Below are 15,157 nucleotides of genomic sequence, written 5' to 3' on the forward strand. Positions count from 1 at the left end.
ACCTCCCTTTCCAACCTAACCCCTTCTCATCCTGGCTCTGCCTTTTCTGCCTTCACTCTCCTGCTTTGCAGAACATGAACATCCAAGTGGAGGACATCAGGATCCGACCCATCCTGGCCACCTACCGCAAGCGAGTGCCGGTCACGGAGGGTTACGTGGAGGTGAAGGATGAAGGGACCTGGAAGCAGATATGTGACAAGCACTGGAGCATGAAAAACTCCCGAGTGGTCTGTGGCATGTTTGGCTTCCCCAGTGAGAGGAAATACAACACCAATGTCTACAAGTAAGAGCAGAGCTTTGGGTGAGCCCCCCCAAGCCTGCTTCTCTCTCTCTCTGCATCTGAGCGCTTGGAGCCCTGTGCTGAGATGCAAACCCTCAGAGGGCAGTGGAGACCTTGAGGGAGGAGAATCTAAGCCCTCACTTCCCCTCCCCTGGGCTGCCTCATTCCTTCAGATCAGGGTTTGGGGTTTTTTTCCCCCCTTCTCCTGTGTAAACATTTGGGATGTCAAAGCATTTCCTTGCAGCGGGCAGGGGAAGGGTTTTGCTCCTCGACTTGGTGCAAGAGGAGCAGTTGGAGGGTTTTGGTGGGTCCTGACCTAAGAGGTGAGAGAATCACAGGGCTGGGATGGAAAATGCTTGCTTGGGCTTTCCTTTTCCTTTTCCTTTTCCTTTTCCTTTTCCTTTTCCTTTTCCTTTTCCTTTTCCTTTTCCTTTTCCTTTTCCTTTTCCTTTTCCTTTTCCCTTTCCTCAGAGGAGGCTCAGGGCAGAGCTGATTACTGCCTGCAGGGAGGCTGTAGCCAGGTGGGGTTGGGCTCTGCTGCCAGGCAGCCAGCAACAGAAGAAGGGGCCAGAGGCTGAAGCTGTGGCAGGGCAGGTTGAGGCTGGAGGTGAGGAGGAAGCTCCTGGCAGAGAGAGTGATTGGCACTGGAATGGGCTGCCCAGGGAGGTGGTGCAGTGCCCATGGCTGGAGGTGTTGCAGCCAAGGCTGGCTGGGGCACTGAGTGCCATGGTCTGGTTGGTTGGGCAGGGCTGGGTGCTGGGCTGGGCTGGGTGAGCTTGGAGCTCTCTGCCAGCCTGCCTGACTCTATGGTTCCATGACTTCTTCGTGCTGCTCTGCTCTGTAGCTTCATGCTTTTCCAGCCCATGGACCTCTTCCATCGTTCAACACCTCAGCAGTGAAGGAGCTGAAGCTTGGCCAGCCAGCTCCAGGGGGAGACTGCAGAAATAGCAACTGCAGAGGCCAAAAGGAGCAGGCAGGAAAAGCTCAGCTCCTGCCTGGAGGACTCAGTTCTCCCCTTTGACCTGCTGAGGCTTTTCTTTTGCTCTCTAGATCAGGAAAGAAACGAGGCCAAGTTTCACTTAAGTCTTTCTGCATCTGCTTTAAGGTTGTCCCTGCTAGGGAGCAGAGCAGAAAGAGGCAGGTCTGTGGTGGAGGCTGATGACAGCACAGGTTGGAGAGGAGAAGGCTCTGAGGAGACCTTCTTGTGGTCTTGCAGTGTCTGAAGGGGGCTACAAGAAAGGTGGGGAGGGACTTTTTAGGCTGTCAGGGAGGGATAGGACTGGGGGGGGATGGAACAGAGCTGGAAATGAGGAGAGTCAGAGTGGAGGTGAGGAAGAAGTTGCTGAGCATGAGGGTGGTGAGAGCCTGGCAGGGGTTGCCCAGGAGTTGGTGGAAGCCTCATCCCTGGAGGTGTTTCAGGCCAGTCTGGCTGAGGCTGTGTGCAGCCTGCTCTGGTGTGAGGTGTCCCTGGGCATGGCAGGGGTTGGCACTGGCTGCTCCTTGTGCTCCCTTCCAACCCTGCCTGGTTCTGTGCTTCTCTGAGTCTGAAGGCTCAGAAATGGTCTCCTCACTGCCTTTAACACCATCCTCCAGCTGGGCTGGGCTCAGGTTTCTGCTGGCCATGAGTTCCTCTTTCCCATATCCCACTCCCCACAAGCTCCAGGCTGAGCAGGCTGCTCCTCTGCTTCTGCACAGTGCTGGGAGGTGAAATGGTTTGCAGATGGGTCCTGCTTGCAAGAAAACAACTTAGTTCATCCTTGTCCCAGAGCCAGGCTTTTATTCCTGGATGTAGCTCAGGCTCTGAAGCTGACAGCAGGATTTATGGTAGGAAGTCCAACAAATCTCAGCCTTGTTTCCATCTTCCCTCTTCAAAGGCATCTTCTATAGGCACCACTTGTCAGCTCCTCCTCCCAGCTCCTGCTCTGCTGGGGAAAGGGGAATAGAACTGAATCCAATCTGCTGCTAGGGAGAGTGGAAGTTTGTGGCTGGGGAGGGCTAAGGGAGAGAGTTGGACCTGGTGGCTTCTCAGAGGGACCTGATGGCTTCTCAGAGGGACCTGATGGCTTCTCAAGGGGACCTGGTGGCTTCTCAAGGGGACCTGGTGGCTTCTCAGAGGGACCTGATGGCTTCTCAAGGGGACCTGATGGCTTCTCAAGGGGACCTGATGGATTCTGAGGGAGAGTGGAAGCTTTGGACTGGAGAGGGCTAAGGCAGAGAGCTGGACCTGAAACCTTCTGGACTGGACTTGAAGCCTCCTGAGCCAGACCTGAAGCCTTCCACAGCTGGACTTGAAGCCTTCTGAGCTGGACTTGAAGCCCTTTGAACTGGATTTGAAGCCTCCTACACCAGACCTGAAGCCTCCTGAGCTGGACCTGAAGCCTCCTGCGCCACAGCCGAAGCCTTCTCAAAGCCTCCCAGGCAGATCCTTGCAGGACCTGGCAAAGAAATGGATGCAGGATCTCAGCAGTTCCAGGATGCTCCATCCCAAGGCATCCCAGAGAGCACCTCCCAGTGTAACCAGCCTGCTCCTGGCCATCAGGAGTTTGGGCAGTTCATCACTGCTGTGCCTGTAGCAGAACTCCTCCTGGGCTGGGCTGCCCCTAGCAAAGCTTAGGGCTGAAGGGTTTGGGCAGGAGCTGGCAGTTTTGGCTTCTCTCCTGCCTCCCTGAGCCTGAGGGCAGCAGAATTGTTGCCTTCAGTCAGTGCCTGGAGAACCTCTCAAGGGTAGGAGCTTCCTGCTCACCCCCCTGGGGAGCAGCTCCAGCTCCTGCTCCTCCTGGGGGTGATTTCCCTGGCATGCCTGTGAGGATTTGGCTTCTGCTCCTTGAGTCCCCTCAGAGGCATTTCCATAGCAAGGTTCCTTTAGCTGAACCCTTCCAGCAGCCCTTGGCCTTCACCTGGGGCTTGGATCAAAGCTGGGGTGATGAAGCTTCATCTTCTCCCACCAACAGAAACGCTTTGGACTCCAGCTTGGCCTAGGACTGCCTGGGGAGGGGAGGGCTGCAAAGGCACCCACAGGGATGCCCTGAGTGGGGGTCTGCAAGGATCATCCTGCAGCCTCCTCCTTTCCTCTCTCTCTTCCTAGGAAAACGAGCTGGAGCTTTCCCCTCTGCCTCTTTCTCCTCTTGCCCCTCGCTCTGCCTCCTTCTCCTCATTCCCTTCTTTCCCCCCTCTCTGTGCCTCTCTTTGCCCTCTCTGTGCCTTTCTCCTCTCTGTGCCCCTTTCTCTCCTCTCTACCTCTTTCTCCCCTTTCTGCCTCTTTCCCCTCTCTTTGCTTCTCTTTCTCCTCTCTTTCTCCTCTCTGCCTGCCTCTTTCTTCCCTCTCTACCTGCCTCTTTCTTCCCTCTCTGCCTGCCTCTCTTTCCCCACTCTCTGCCTCTCCCCTCTCTCTGCCTCTCTTTCCCCTCTCTCTGCCTCTCTTTCCCCTCTCTCTGCCTCTCTTTCCCCTCTCTCTGCCTCTCTTTCCCCTCTCTCTCTCCCCTCTCTGCCTGCCTCTTTCCCCTCTCTCTGCCTCTCTTTCCTCACTCTCTGCCTCCTTCCCCCCAGCTTACCAGGGGCTGTTAATAGCAACCAGATGTTGATGCCTCATGAAGTTTCCAGGGTGAGGTCATTGTTTGCTATTCTGAGGCATCCCAGCCAGGCTGTTTCTTGTCTGCTCCCCCTGCACGTGTCTGTGGAGAAAGCCCTCTGGAAATGCTCCTGCAGGGTCTCACTCCCACTCTGAGCACATGGACAGGGGCAGAGCTGCTCCATGCTGCCCGGGTGTGGAGTAGCAGCAATGAATGAAGGCAGCTCCAGGTCCTTTCCAGTGTGTAAAGCTCCTTCTGCTCCCCTTCTGTGGCACTGCAGTCCAAGAGGGCAGCAAACGGTCAAGTTGGACCTAGAGACCTGGGGGTGCTGGCAGAGAGGAGCTGCAGAGGAGGCAGCAGTGCCCAGGTGGGCAGCAGAGCCAATGGCATCCTGGGCTGGCTGAGGAGCAGTGTGGGCAGCAGGACAAGGGAGCTGCTTCTGCCCCTGTGCTCAGCACTGCTCAGGCCACCCCTGCAGTGCTGTGTCCAGGTCTGGGCTCCTCCACTGCAGAGAGATGTTGAGGTGCTGGAAGGTGCCCAGAGCAGGGCAGCAAGGCTGGGGAGGGGCCTGGAGCACAGCCCTGTGAGGAGAGGCTGAGGGAGCTGGGGGGGTGCAGCCTGCAGCAGAGGAGGCTCAGGGCAGAGCTGATTGCTGCCTGCAGCTGCCTGCAGGGAGGCTGTAGCCAGGTGGGGTTGGGCTCTGGTGCCAGGCAGGCAGGGCCAGCAGAAGGGGCCAGAGGCTGAAGCTGTGTCAGGGCAGGTTGAGGCTGTCTGTGAGGAGGAAGCTCCTGGCAGAGAGAGTGATTGGCACTGGAATGGGCTGCCCAGGGAGGTGGTGCAGTGCCCATGGCTGGAGGTGTTGCAGCCAAGGCTGGCTGGGGCACTGAGTGCCATGGTCTGGTTGGTTGGGCAGGGCTGGGGGCTGGGTTGGGCTGGCTGAGCTTGGAGCTCTCTGCCAGCCTGCTTGGTTCCATCATTCTAAAGCTCTGCCTCCCTCTGCCCTGGTCGTGGGTGGGACATTCTCAGCCCAACCTGGCTGCAAAGGGGACCCCTCCTGCCCCACCAAGGCTGAGCCCAGACCTTCTGCCCCTCTCTCTGATTTGCACTATTTGGACACTGCCTGAGCCCTGCAGAGGGCAGGGATCTGCTGTGTGCCTCTCCTTCAGGAGCAGGATTGCTGCCCAGGCTGCACTGTGGGCTCTGACCTGTGCCACCCAGCAGAGGGTCCTTGTGTGGGTGGATGGCTCAGCCTTCAGCTGATGCTCATCACCCTCATTTGACCTCCACACCTTTGTCCTTCCCCAGCTGTAGCTCTGCCAGGGCAGTTTCCCCCTGGGCTCCTGAGGCTCCTTGCCCTGTTCTCTGTCCCTCCTTGCAGGATGTTTGCCAGCAGAAGGAAGCAGCATTATTGGTCTTACTCGATGGACTGCAGTGGCAATGAAGCTCACATCTCCAGCTGCAAGCTGGGCAATCACCTCCAGGTGGATGCAGAGAAGAACACGACCTGTGGCAATGGGATGCCTGCAGTTGTCAGCTGTGTCCCAGGCCGAGCCTTTGCCCCCAGCAGCCACAGTGGCTTCCGAAAAGCCTTCAGGCAGGAGGTGAGCAGGGAAGCAAACTGCAACCTGTGGGAACAGCCTGAGGGATGCAACTTCCTCATCAGTCCTCAGCTGCAGGGCCCCAAGATGTGTGTCCTGGCAGCAGGAAGCAGCTGTTGTGCAGATGTCACAGGATGCCAGCACATGGTGGGGTGGGGAGGGGGTAAGGAAGGAGAGGAATTGAAATCTCCAAGCTCTGGGGCAAAGCCCAGAACCCAGCATGGTGAGGTGGGAAGGGAGCTCTGCAGAGCAGCCCAGGCCAAGCCCCCCCTGCCCCAGCAGGGCACCCCCAGCAGCTTGCCCAGCAGCACAGTGCCCAGGGGGGGTTGGCAGCTCTGCACACAAGGAGGCTCCACAGCCTCTCTGGGCAGCCTGCTCCAGGCCTCAGCACCCTCACAACAAACAACTTCCTCCTCCTCTTCACATCCAACCTCCTGGGGTCCACTCTGTGCCCTTTGCCCCTTGGCCTGGCACTGGGCATCGCTCAGCAGAGCCTGGCCCCAGCCTCTTGCCCCCCACAGCTCCTTCAGCTCTTGCTCAGCACTGCTCAGATGCCCTCTGGGGCTGCTCTCCTGCAGGCTCTCAGCCCCAGGGCTCAGCCTTTGCTGCTGCCAGAGCTGCTCCAGGCCCCTCAGCATCTGCCCAGCCTGCCCTGGACTCTCTGCAGCCCTTCCCTGTCCCTCTGCCCCTGGGCAGCACAGACCTGGCCCCAGCACTGCAGCTGTGACCTCAGCAGGGTAGAGCAGAGGGCACCAGACCCTCCCCTGCCCTGCTGCCCACACTCTTCTCCATGCCCCCCAGGAGCCCATTGCCCTTCTTGCCCATGAGGGCACACTGCTGGTTCATGCCGACCTTGTTGCTTCCTCTTTGCACTCCTCCTCTCCCTACAAGCCCAGCTGAGCCCCTGCCAATGCTGAGCCTCTGCCTACAGGCTCTAGAGGGTGGGAGAGTGGCTGGTGGCTGCAGCTGGCAGGGCTGAGAGCAAGCAGCAAGCAAATCCATCTGTCACGTTTCTGTTTGAGCTCCTCTGGCCAAGCCACTTGAACTCCTGCCCAGCTGCTGCTGGGCTTTGCAGTTTCACAGCCACTTAAGCACTGCTGGGTTCTTTCCAGGAAGTGCAAAGGGTCCAAGCTGGCATTTCCCCTCTGCAAAGAAATGCCCTGAGGGACTCGGGACAGGCTGAGGAGCTCTGCTTGGGCAGTCCAGCAAGGACAGGGCTGAGTGGAGCTTAACAAAACCTCTTCAGATGTGCAGAAGGCTGCTGGAAAGCAGCCCTGGAGAGGCTTAGTGGTGGTGGTGGTGGCAGTGCTGAGTGGGGAGGAACAGCTGAAGCTGCAGCAAAAGTGGGGTGGGTTGGTGCCAAGGGAAGTTCAGTGTGCCCCTGGGTGCCAAGGGAAGTTCACTGTGCCTCTGGGTGCCAAGGGAAATTCAATGTGTCCTCTGGGTGCCAAGGGAAGTTCAATGTGCCCCTGGGTGCCAAGGGACCTTCAGTGAGCCTCTGGGTGCCAAGGGACCTTCAATGTGCCTCTAGGTGCCAAGGGACCTTCAGTGAGCCTATAGGTGCCAAGGGACCTTCAATGTGTCCTCTAAGTGCCCAGGGACCTTCAGTGAGCCTATAGGTGCCAAGGGACCTTCAGTGAGCCTCTGGGTGCCAAGGCACCTTCATTGTGTCCTCTGGGTGCCAAGGGAAGTTCACTGTGCCTCTGAGTGCCAAGGGACCTTCAGTGTGTCCTCTGGGTGCCAAGGGACCTTCAGTGTGTCCTCTGGGTGCCAAGGGACCTTCAGTGAGCCTCTAAGTGCCAAGGGACCTTCAGTAAGCCTACAGGTGCCAAGGGACCTTCAGTGTGCCCCTGGGTGCCAAGGGAAGTTCAGATGTCCTCTAGGAGAGAGGGGTGGTCTTGGCACCTGGAGGTCCTTAGTGCTGGCTCAGAGGGGGTTCTGCCACCCTTGGCTGCAGCCCTCAGCCCTGTGTCTCTCTTGCTTCAGGAGTGGGAGCTGAGAAGGTGCCAGGCAACATCTCCAGACACTGCCCTGGAGGCTCTTTTCAGTGTTGCCCAGGGGCAAAGGGCAAGGGGCACAAACTGGACCTCAGGAGGTTCCACCCTGAAGAGGAGTTGAAGCCTGTTTGGTGTGAGGGTGCAGGAGGCCTGGAGCAGGCTGCCCAGGGAGGTTGTGGAGTCTCCTTGTGTGCAGAGCTTCCTACTGCCCCTGGCTGTGCTCCTGTGTGCCCTGCCCTGGCTGCTGCTGCCTTGGCAGGGGTGGGCTTGGACTGGGTGATCGCTGAAGGTCCCCTCCAACCTCTACCACTCCATGAATGGTCTGAGTGGGAAGGAAGCTCTAAATGTCCCAGGGCAGGCTGGGGGTGGCTCTGTGCTCCCCTCCTGCTGAGCTGAGGGGCAACAAACTCCCCAGAACCCCAACAGCAAGGAAGTGACTTCTGAAGGTCTAAGTCCAAGACCTCCACCCAGCCCTTTTAGCCTCCCACGCTGTGGTGGTCGTTTGGAGATGCCTTAGGGGTAATACTTTGGAGGGGGGGGCACAAGTTCCCCCTGCTGCCAGGTGCTGCAGAGAAGGGAATTGCTCGTTCCTGGGCAGTGCCAACTCCTCTCTCTCTGCCTTTGCAGCAGCCACTGGTGAGGCTGAAAGGTGGAGCCAACACCGGCGAGGGGCGAGTGGAGGTGCTGAAGAATGGAGAGTGGGGAACAGTTTGTGATGACAACTGGAACCTGGTGTCTGCCAGCGTGGTGTGCAGAGAGCTGGGCTTTGGCAGTGCCAAGGAAGCCATCACAGGAGCAAGGCTTGGGCAAGGTAAGGCCATCTGAGAGCTCCTAGGACCAGCTCTGCTTTGTTCCACCTTCCGGAGCCTCCGGCGCGGCTGGGAGCAGAGGGAGTCTGCTCTGGGCAGCAGAGGTTTGGTCTCTGCCCTAAGGGAGTCTCTTGGGTCTTGAGACTGAAGTGGAATAGAGGACTTGGGGAGGCAGTGGAGATGCCTTGAAGGCGACAGAGAGTGGGAGGGGATGGAAGGGAGCTCCAGAGATCAGCCAGTCCCAACCCCCTGCCAAGGCAGCATTGCTCAGGGCTCAGCCAGCCCATCCCAGCCCCCAGCCCTGCCCAACCAACCAGCCCATGGCACTCAGTGCCCCAGCCAGCCTTGGCTCCAACACCTCCAGCCATGGGCACTGCACCACTTCCCTGGGCAGCCCATTCCAGTGCCAATCACTCTCTCTGCCAGGAGCTTCCTCCTCACCTCCAGCCTCAACCTGCCCTGCCACAGCTTCAGCCTCTGGCCCCTTCTGCTGGCCCTGCCTGCCTGGCAGCAGAGCCCAACCCCACCTGGCTACAGCCTCCCTGCAGGCAGCTGCAGGCAGCAATCAGCTCTGCCCTGAGCCTCCTCTGCTGCAGGCTGCACCCCCCCAGCTCCCTCAGCCTCTCCTCACAGGGCTGTGCTCCAGGCCCCTCCCCAGCCTTGCTGCCCTGCTCTGGGCACCTTCCAGCACCTCAGCATCTCTCTGCAATGGAGGAGCCCAGAACTGGACACAGCACTGCAGGGGTGGCCTGAGCAGTGCTGAGCACAGGGGCAGAAGCAGCTCCCTTGTCCTGCTGCCCACACTGCTCCTCAGCCAGCCCAGGATGCCATTGGCTCTGCTGCCCACCTGGGCACTGCTGCCTCCTCTGCAGCTCCTCTCTCACAGCACCCCCAGGGCCCTCTCTGCCTGCCTGCTCTCAGCCACTCTGGCCCCAGCCTGTGGCTGCTTGGGGTTGTTGTGGCCAAAGTGTAGAACCTGCCCTTGGCCTTGTCCAATCTCATCCCCTTGGCCTTGCTGTCTCCTCCATTGCTCTCCAATTCTCTTTAGGCCTCCTCTAGATCCACCCCATGGTGTAATACATTGCTAGAAGGTTCCTGGCAAAGATGCTTCCAGGATCTGCTCTTCAGATGCCCAGAGCATGAGTTCAGCTCCCTGTAAACAGAAGGACACTTGAAGCAGGGGTTGGGTTTGGATTTCCTCCCTTGGGCAGCTGGTTCACATCCCAGACAGTGGCAAAAATGCTAACTCCAAGCCTAAGGAACACTCTCCCCAACCACCTCCTGATCCACAAGCCAAGCCTAAAGAAAACAACCCCAAATCCTCGACTGGGAGACTTCAAGGCAGGAGGGAAACGTCCTCCAGGCCAGGATGGTTTGGAGGGGAGGGCAGGGAAACCACCAGCACGTGTCCAGCACAGTGGTGCTGGCCAGAGGCTTGGAAAGCCTCTAAAACGTGACCTGTCCCTTGGGATCATCCCCAGAAAGCCTCTTGGGGTGGGATGCAGGAAGCTGCTGCTGGGCTCAGCTGCTGGAAGGAGCAGCCCAAGCATGGTGGAGGGGGAAGAGGCTGCCACATGAGGGAGGGAACAGGCTGTGCCCTGCCACCTCCCGCAGCCTGCCCATTGCCACAGCATCTCCTCCTGTGGCAGCCTCTTGCTGCCCTGCTGCCCTGGTGCCGCAGCCAGGCTGTGCTCTGGGCTGCCAGCTCCTGGGGAAGCCTCTGCAGCAGCTGGAGCATCACAGCGAGGGTGGGAAGGGAAGGCTTTGGGCCAGGCTCAGCTCTCTGCTCCTGTGTCCCAGGGGATGCTCCTGGCTGCGGAGCTCTGCGTTCGCCTCTGCATCTGCAGCAGCTCCGCAGTGAGGTTCGCGGATGGCGTCGGGTGGGGAGGGAGCCTCAGAGCTCATCTCGGCCAACCCCCTGCAGGCTGCAGGGACACCTCCGGCTGGAGGAGGCTGCCCAGGGTTGTTGCATCGAGCCTGAGCTTGGATGTCTCCAGGAATGGGACCTCGTCCACAGCCCTGAGCAGCCTGTGCCAGTGCCTCACCACCTTCCCTGGGCAGAACTTGCTCCTGCTGTGCAACCTAAACCTCCCCTGCTCCAGCTTCAAACCACTGCCACTCATCCTAGCCCCCCAAGCCCTTCTGAGCAGTCCCTCCCCAGCCTCCCTGTAGCCCCTTTCAGATGCCAAAATGCAGCACTGAGGTCCTCCTGGAGCCTTCTCCTCTGCAGGCTGCACACCCCCAGCAGCCTCAGCCTGTGCTCACAGCAGAGCTGCCTCAGCCCTTGGAGCATCTTTTGGCCTCCCTCCAGCAGTTCCATGTCCTCCTTGTGCTGGGGTGATCCTGTGAGCCCTCTTTTGGTCTCTGTGTCCCACTTAAATGTCAAAGCTCTCCTGGGAGCTGATTCCAGCACAGACACAAAGCCAAAAGGTCATGGTTGGTGAATTCCTTCAGCTGAAGCTTGTGAGCTATGCAAGAATGGAAACTTGGCCTTTTCCTCTGGCTCCTCTGTGCCTGCATCCCAGCTGCTGCTGGAAGGAACTGGAGGCTCCAGTTGTTAATAATCCTTTTTTTTCAGCTCTTTGCTTGCTTTGGGCAAGAAATCACCGAGGTCACTGTGGTTTGAGTTCTAGAGGCCACTTGTGAGGACAATTTAGAGAGAGCAGCCCTGAGGGGAAGGACTTTGGGGGTGCTGGGGGAGGAGAGGCTCAGCATGAGGCAGCACTGAGTGCTGCCAGCCTAGCCCCAGCCCTGCCCTGGGCTGATCCCCAGTAGCAGGGGCAAGGAGGGGATTCTGCTCCTCTGCTGTGCTCTGCTGAACCCCCCCTGCAGTGCTGGGGCAGCTCTGGAGTCCTCAGTACAGGGACTTGATGGAGAGGGACCAGAGGAGGCCACAGCAGGGCTGAAAGGGCTCTGCTATGAGGGCAGGCTGGGAGAGTTGGAGGTGTTCAGACTAGAGAGGAGAAGGCTCCAAGAAGACCTTAAAGCAGCCTTGCAGTAGCTGGAGCAGGCAACAGGAGAGCTGGGGAGGGACTTTGTACAAACACAGGGAGAGGCAGGACCAGGGGAGATGGCTTCTGTGTCCAGTTCTGGGCTCCTCCATTGCAGGGAGATGCTGAGGTGCTGGAAGGTGCCCAGAGCAGGGCAGCAAGGCTGGGGAGGGGCCTGGAGCACAGCCCTGTGAGGAGAGGCTGAGGGAGCTGGGGGGGTGCAGCCTGCAGCAGAGGAGGCTCAGGGCAGAGCTGATTGCTGCCTGCAGCTGCCTGCAGGGAGGCTGGAGCCAGGTAGGGTTGGGCTCTGCTGCCAGGCAGGCAGGGCCAGCAGAAGGGGCCAGAGGCTGAAGCTGTGTCAGGGCAGGTTGAGGCTGGAGGTGAGGAGGAAGTTGTTGTCAGAGAGAGTGATTGGCACTGGAATGGGCTGCCCAGGGAGGTGGTGCAGTGCCCATGGCTGGAGGTGTTGCAGCCAAGGCTGGCTGGGGCACTGAGTGCCATGGTCTGGTTGGTTGGGCAGGGCTGGGTGCTGGGCTGGGCTGGGTGAGCTTGGAGCTCTCTGCCAGCCTGCTTGGCTCTGTGATTCTCTGATTCAGACTGGAAGATGCTGGATTGAGATTGGCCATGAGGAAGAAACTCTTCCCCTGGGGGATGCTGAGGCACTGGAACAGGTTGCTCAGAGAAACTTTGGAGGCTCCAAGCCTGGCAGTGTTGAAAGCCAGGTTGGATGGACCCTGGAGCAACCTGGGCTGGTGGGAGGTGTCCCTGCTCATGGCAGGGGGGCTGGAATGAGATGCTCTTTGAGACCCCTTCCAACCCAAACCCATTCTATGCCTGTGACACAACAAACTGTTCTTGGCCATCCCTTCAGCACACAGCAGCAAGGACAGAGGCTCAGGGCTCTCTTTTCTTCTTTCCCTCCCCCAGGCATGGGTCCAATCCACCTGAATGAAATCGACTGCACAGGCTTTGAGAAGTCCCTCACAGACTGCAAGTTCAACATAGAGTCCCAGGGCTGCAACCATGAAGAAGATGCTGCTGTGAGATGCAATGTTCCAGCCATGGGTTTCCAGAACCAGGTGAGCAGCTGAGAGGCTCTGGGGAGCTGTTTCCACCCTGGAGCATGAGAGAATCCTACAAAGCTTTGGGTTGGAAGGGACCTTTAAAGGTCACCTGGTTTGCTGTGCAGGGTGTGTGAGCAGGAACTGTGTCACCTCTGCCTGCCCAGGGTGGATTTTGCCATCAGCATTGGGTCTGGAGGGTGACTAAGGCTGGAGGTCCTCTTTTGTGCTGAGCTTTGAGCTCCACTCACTCACAAGTCTCTGTGGTGCTTGAGGTGCCTCTTCAGCTGCAAGCTGTGCAGTGACCCTCTGGTTCTCTGCCTCTGATTCTCTGCCTCTGATTCTCTGCCTCTGATTCTCTGCCTCTGATTCTCTGCCTCTGATTCTCTGCCTCTGGTTCTCTGCCTCTGGTTCTCTGCCTCTGATTCTCTGCCTCTGATTCTCTGCCTCTGATTCTCTGCCTCTGATTCTCTGATTCTCTGCCTCTGATTCTCTGCCTCTGATTCTCTGATTCTCTGCCTCTGATTCTCTGATTCTCTGCCTCTGATTCTCTGCCTCTGATTCTCTGATTCTCTGCCTCTGATTCTCTGCCTCTGATTCTCTGCCTCTGCCTCTGCTTCTCTGCCTCTGCTTCTCTGCCTCTGATTCTCTGCCTCTGATTCTCTGCCTCTGATTCTCTGATTCTCTGCCTCTGCTTCTCTGCCTCTGATTCTCTGCCTCTGATTCTCTGCCTCTGATTCTCTGCCTCTGATTCTCTGCCTCTGATTCTCTGACTCTGATTCTCTGACTCTGATTCTCTGACTCTCTGGCTCTGGTTCTCTGACTCTCTGGCTCTGATTGCTACCTGGAGCTTTGCCTCCCTTGCAGCTGCGCCTGAGCGGTGGCCGCAACCCCTACGAGGGCAGGGTGGAGGTGCTGGCGGAGCGCAACGGCACACTGAGCTGGGGCACCGTCTGCAGCGACGGCTGGGGCACCGTGGAGGCCATGGTGGTGTGCAGGCAGCTGGGGCTGGGCTTTGCCAGCCATGCCTTCCAGGTGAGTGCCCCTGCCCGCCCCTCGGCACTGGTGGCCTTGGCGAGCCCGGGTGGGAGCTGCTGGAGGAGGAGGAGGGGGAGGAAGGGTCGATAGGTAGAGCTGGGACCCTGCAGCTTGGAGAGGAGGTGAGCTCAGGAATGTGAGATGACCTCAAGCTGAGGCTGGGTAGGTTTAGAGTGGACGTTAGGAAAGGAGAGAGTGGTCAGGGGCTGGGATGAGCTGCCCAGGGAGGTGCTGGAGTCGCCCACCCTGGGGGTGTTCGAGGCTCGTTTGGGTGTGGTGCTTGGGGCTATGCTTTAAGGTGACTCTTGCAGAGCAGGTCCTAGGTTGGGCTGGGTGACCCTGAGGGGCTTTGCCAGCCTGCAGGGTGCTGTGACTCTGTAAGGTTTAGTACTGTGTGCAGGGGAGTGGCAGGAGGCTGCAGCCAGGCTCTGCTGGGTGATGCCCAGGGACAGGCCAAGGGGCACTGGGTGGGAGCTGAGGCAGAGGAAGTTCCATGGAAACAGGAGGAGGAATTTTTGCCCTGTGAGGGTGGCAGAAGCCTGGCACAGGCTGCCCAGGGGGGGCTGTGGAGTCTCCCTCTCTGGAGATATCCAACCCCTGCCTGGCTGTGTCCCTGTGTGCTCTGCTCTGGGTGCTCCTGCTCTGGCAGGGGGAGTTGGACAGATGAGCTCTGGAGGTCCCTTCCAGCCCCTGGCACTCTGTGACAGTGCAGTGAGGGTGGTGAGAGCCTGGCCCAGCTTGCACAGAGAGGGTTTCCTCCTACCCTACACCAGCCCCTGTGGACCTCCTGAGGTTTGAGGTCTGCAAACCTCACAACCCAACCTGTCTGCAGGCTGAGGGGGCAATGTTTGCTCACAACCTGGCCATAGGCTGGGGAAAAGGAAGGAATTTCGTTACACTGAGGCTGGGGAGAGCCTGGCCCAGGTTGCCCTGAGAGGCCAGAGCTGCCCCATGCCTGGCACTGTTGCAGGTCAGGTTGTTTGGGGCTGTGAGCAACTTGCTCTAGCTGGGGATGTTCCTGCTGGCTGCAGGGTGAGCCTTGAGGGTCCCTTCCAGCCTGATTCAACCTGTCAGTGAACTGCAGGGCCACAGCCCTCAGCCTCAAGGCATCAACTGCAGAGACCCTGATGAAGGCTCAGATGCTCTGGAGCTGGAAGCCTGCAGCTGCCCAATGCTGCTACTGCAGCAACCTCTCCATGGCCCTTGGGGACAGGGTTTGGTGGCCATGGTGGTGCTGGGTAGAAGGTTGGACTTGATGACCTTAAAGCATCTTCATCATCCTCTGATTCCCTTCCCCTGAGGGACACACTGGGGTCAGATGCCCAGGAGCAAGGAGCCTGCAGCTGCCCACTCTGCTCTTGCAGCAGCCCCTGCATGCCAGCTGCTGCCTGCAGCTGATTCTCCTGCCTGGCTGCCAGGCAGAGCAGAAGAGCTGAGGGCAGCCACGTCCCAGGAAGGCTGAGGACAGCTTCTTTCCAGCTGCCTGCCTCTGTTGGCACAGCCTTGAGAGGCCAGCAAGAACCAAGCCACTTTTTCCTTTAGCTGTAGCACAGAAAGGGCTCTTTTGCCTGGCACAGCTGCAGCAGCTCCAGCAGCATAAAGCTGCAGAGTGCAAAGCAGGGCAGGCTTGGGGGGGGGGTGTGGAGGGGGTTGCTGTCAGGGTTACCAAACAGCCTGCAGCAATGGGACTGATGGGACAGGAGGGTTTAGCTTTCCCTGGAAACCTGCTCCCACCTCTGACACCCACAGATCTGGTTGATGGGGGTGGGTTTGGGTGGATTTGGGTGGGATTGGGTGGGTTTGGGTGGCTTTGGG

At 58.8% G+C, this 15,157-nt stretch overlaps 1 protein-coding gene across 2 annotated transcripts in view; it reads left to right on the top strand.

Annotated features, from left to right (window-relative positions):
* LOXL2 (lysyl oxidase like 2) overlaps positions 1-15,157 on the top strand; it is a 44,768-nt gene that overhangs the window by 20,703 nt on the left and 8,908 nt on the right. For both annotated transcript variants that reach the window (XR_010308974.1, XM_064175447.1), the window contains exons 4-8: positions 72-283; positions 5,228-5,450; positions 8,072-8,255; positions 12,171-12,322; positions 13,172-13,339. Coding sequence is in view for 1 of the 2 variants with exons in the window: in XM_064175447.1 (XP_064031517.1) it covers positions 72-283; positions 5,228-5,450; positions 8,072-8,255; positions 12,171-12,322; positions 13,172-13,339 (939 nt within the window). In the remaining variant the exon portion in view is untranslated. The remainder of the gene's footprint in view (positions 1-71; positions 284-5,227; positions 5,451-8,071; positions 8,256-12,170; positions 12,323-13,171; positions 13,340-15,157) is intronic.

Source organism: Pogoniulus pusillus, chromosome 42 (genome assembly GCF_015220805.1).
Source record: "Pogoniulus pusillus isolate bPogPus1 chromosome 42, bPogPus1.pri, whole genome shotgun sequence".
Taxonomy (NCBI): domain Eukaryota; kingdom Metazoa; phylum Chordata; class Aves; order Piciformes; family Lybiidae; genus Pogoniulus; species Pogoniulus pusillus.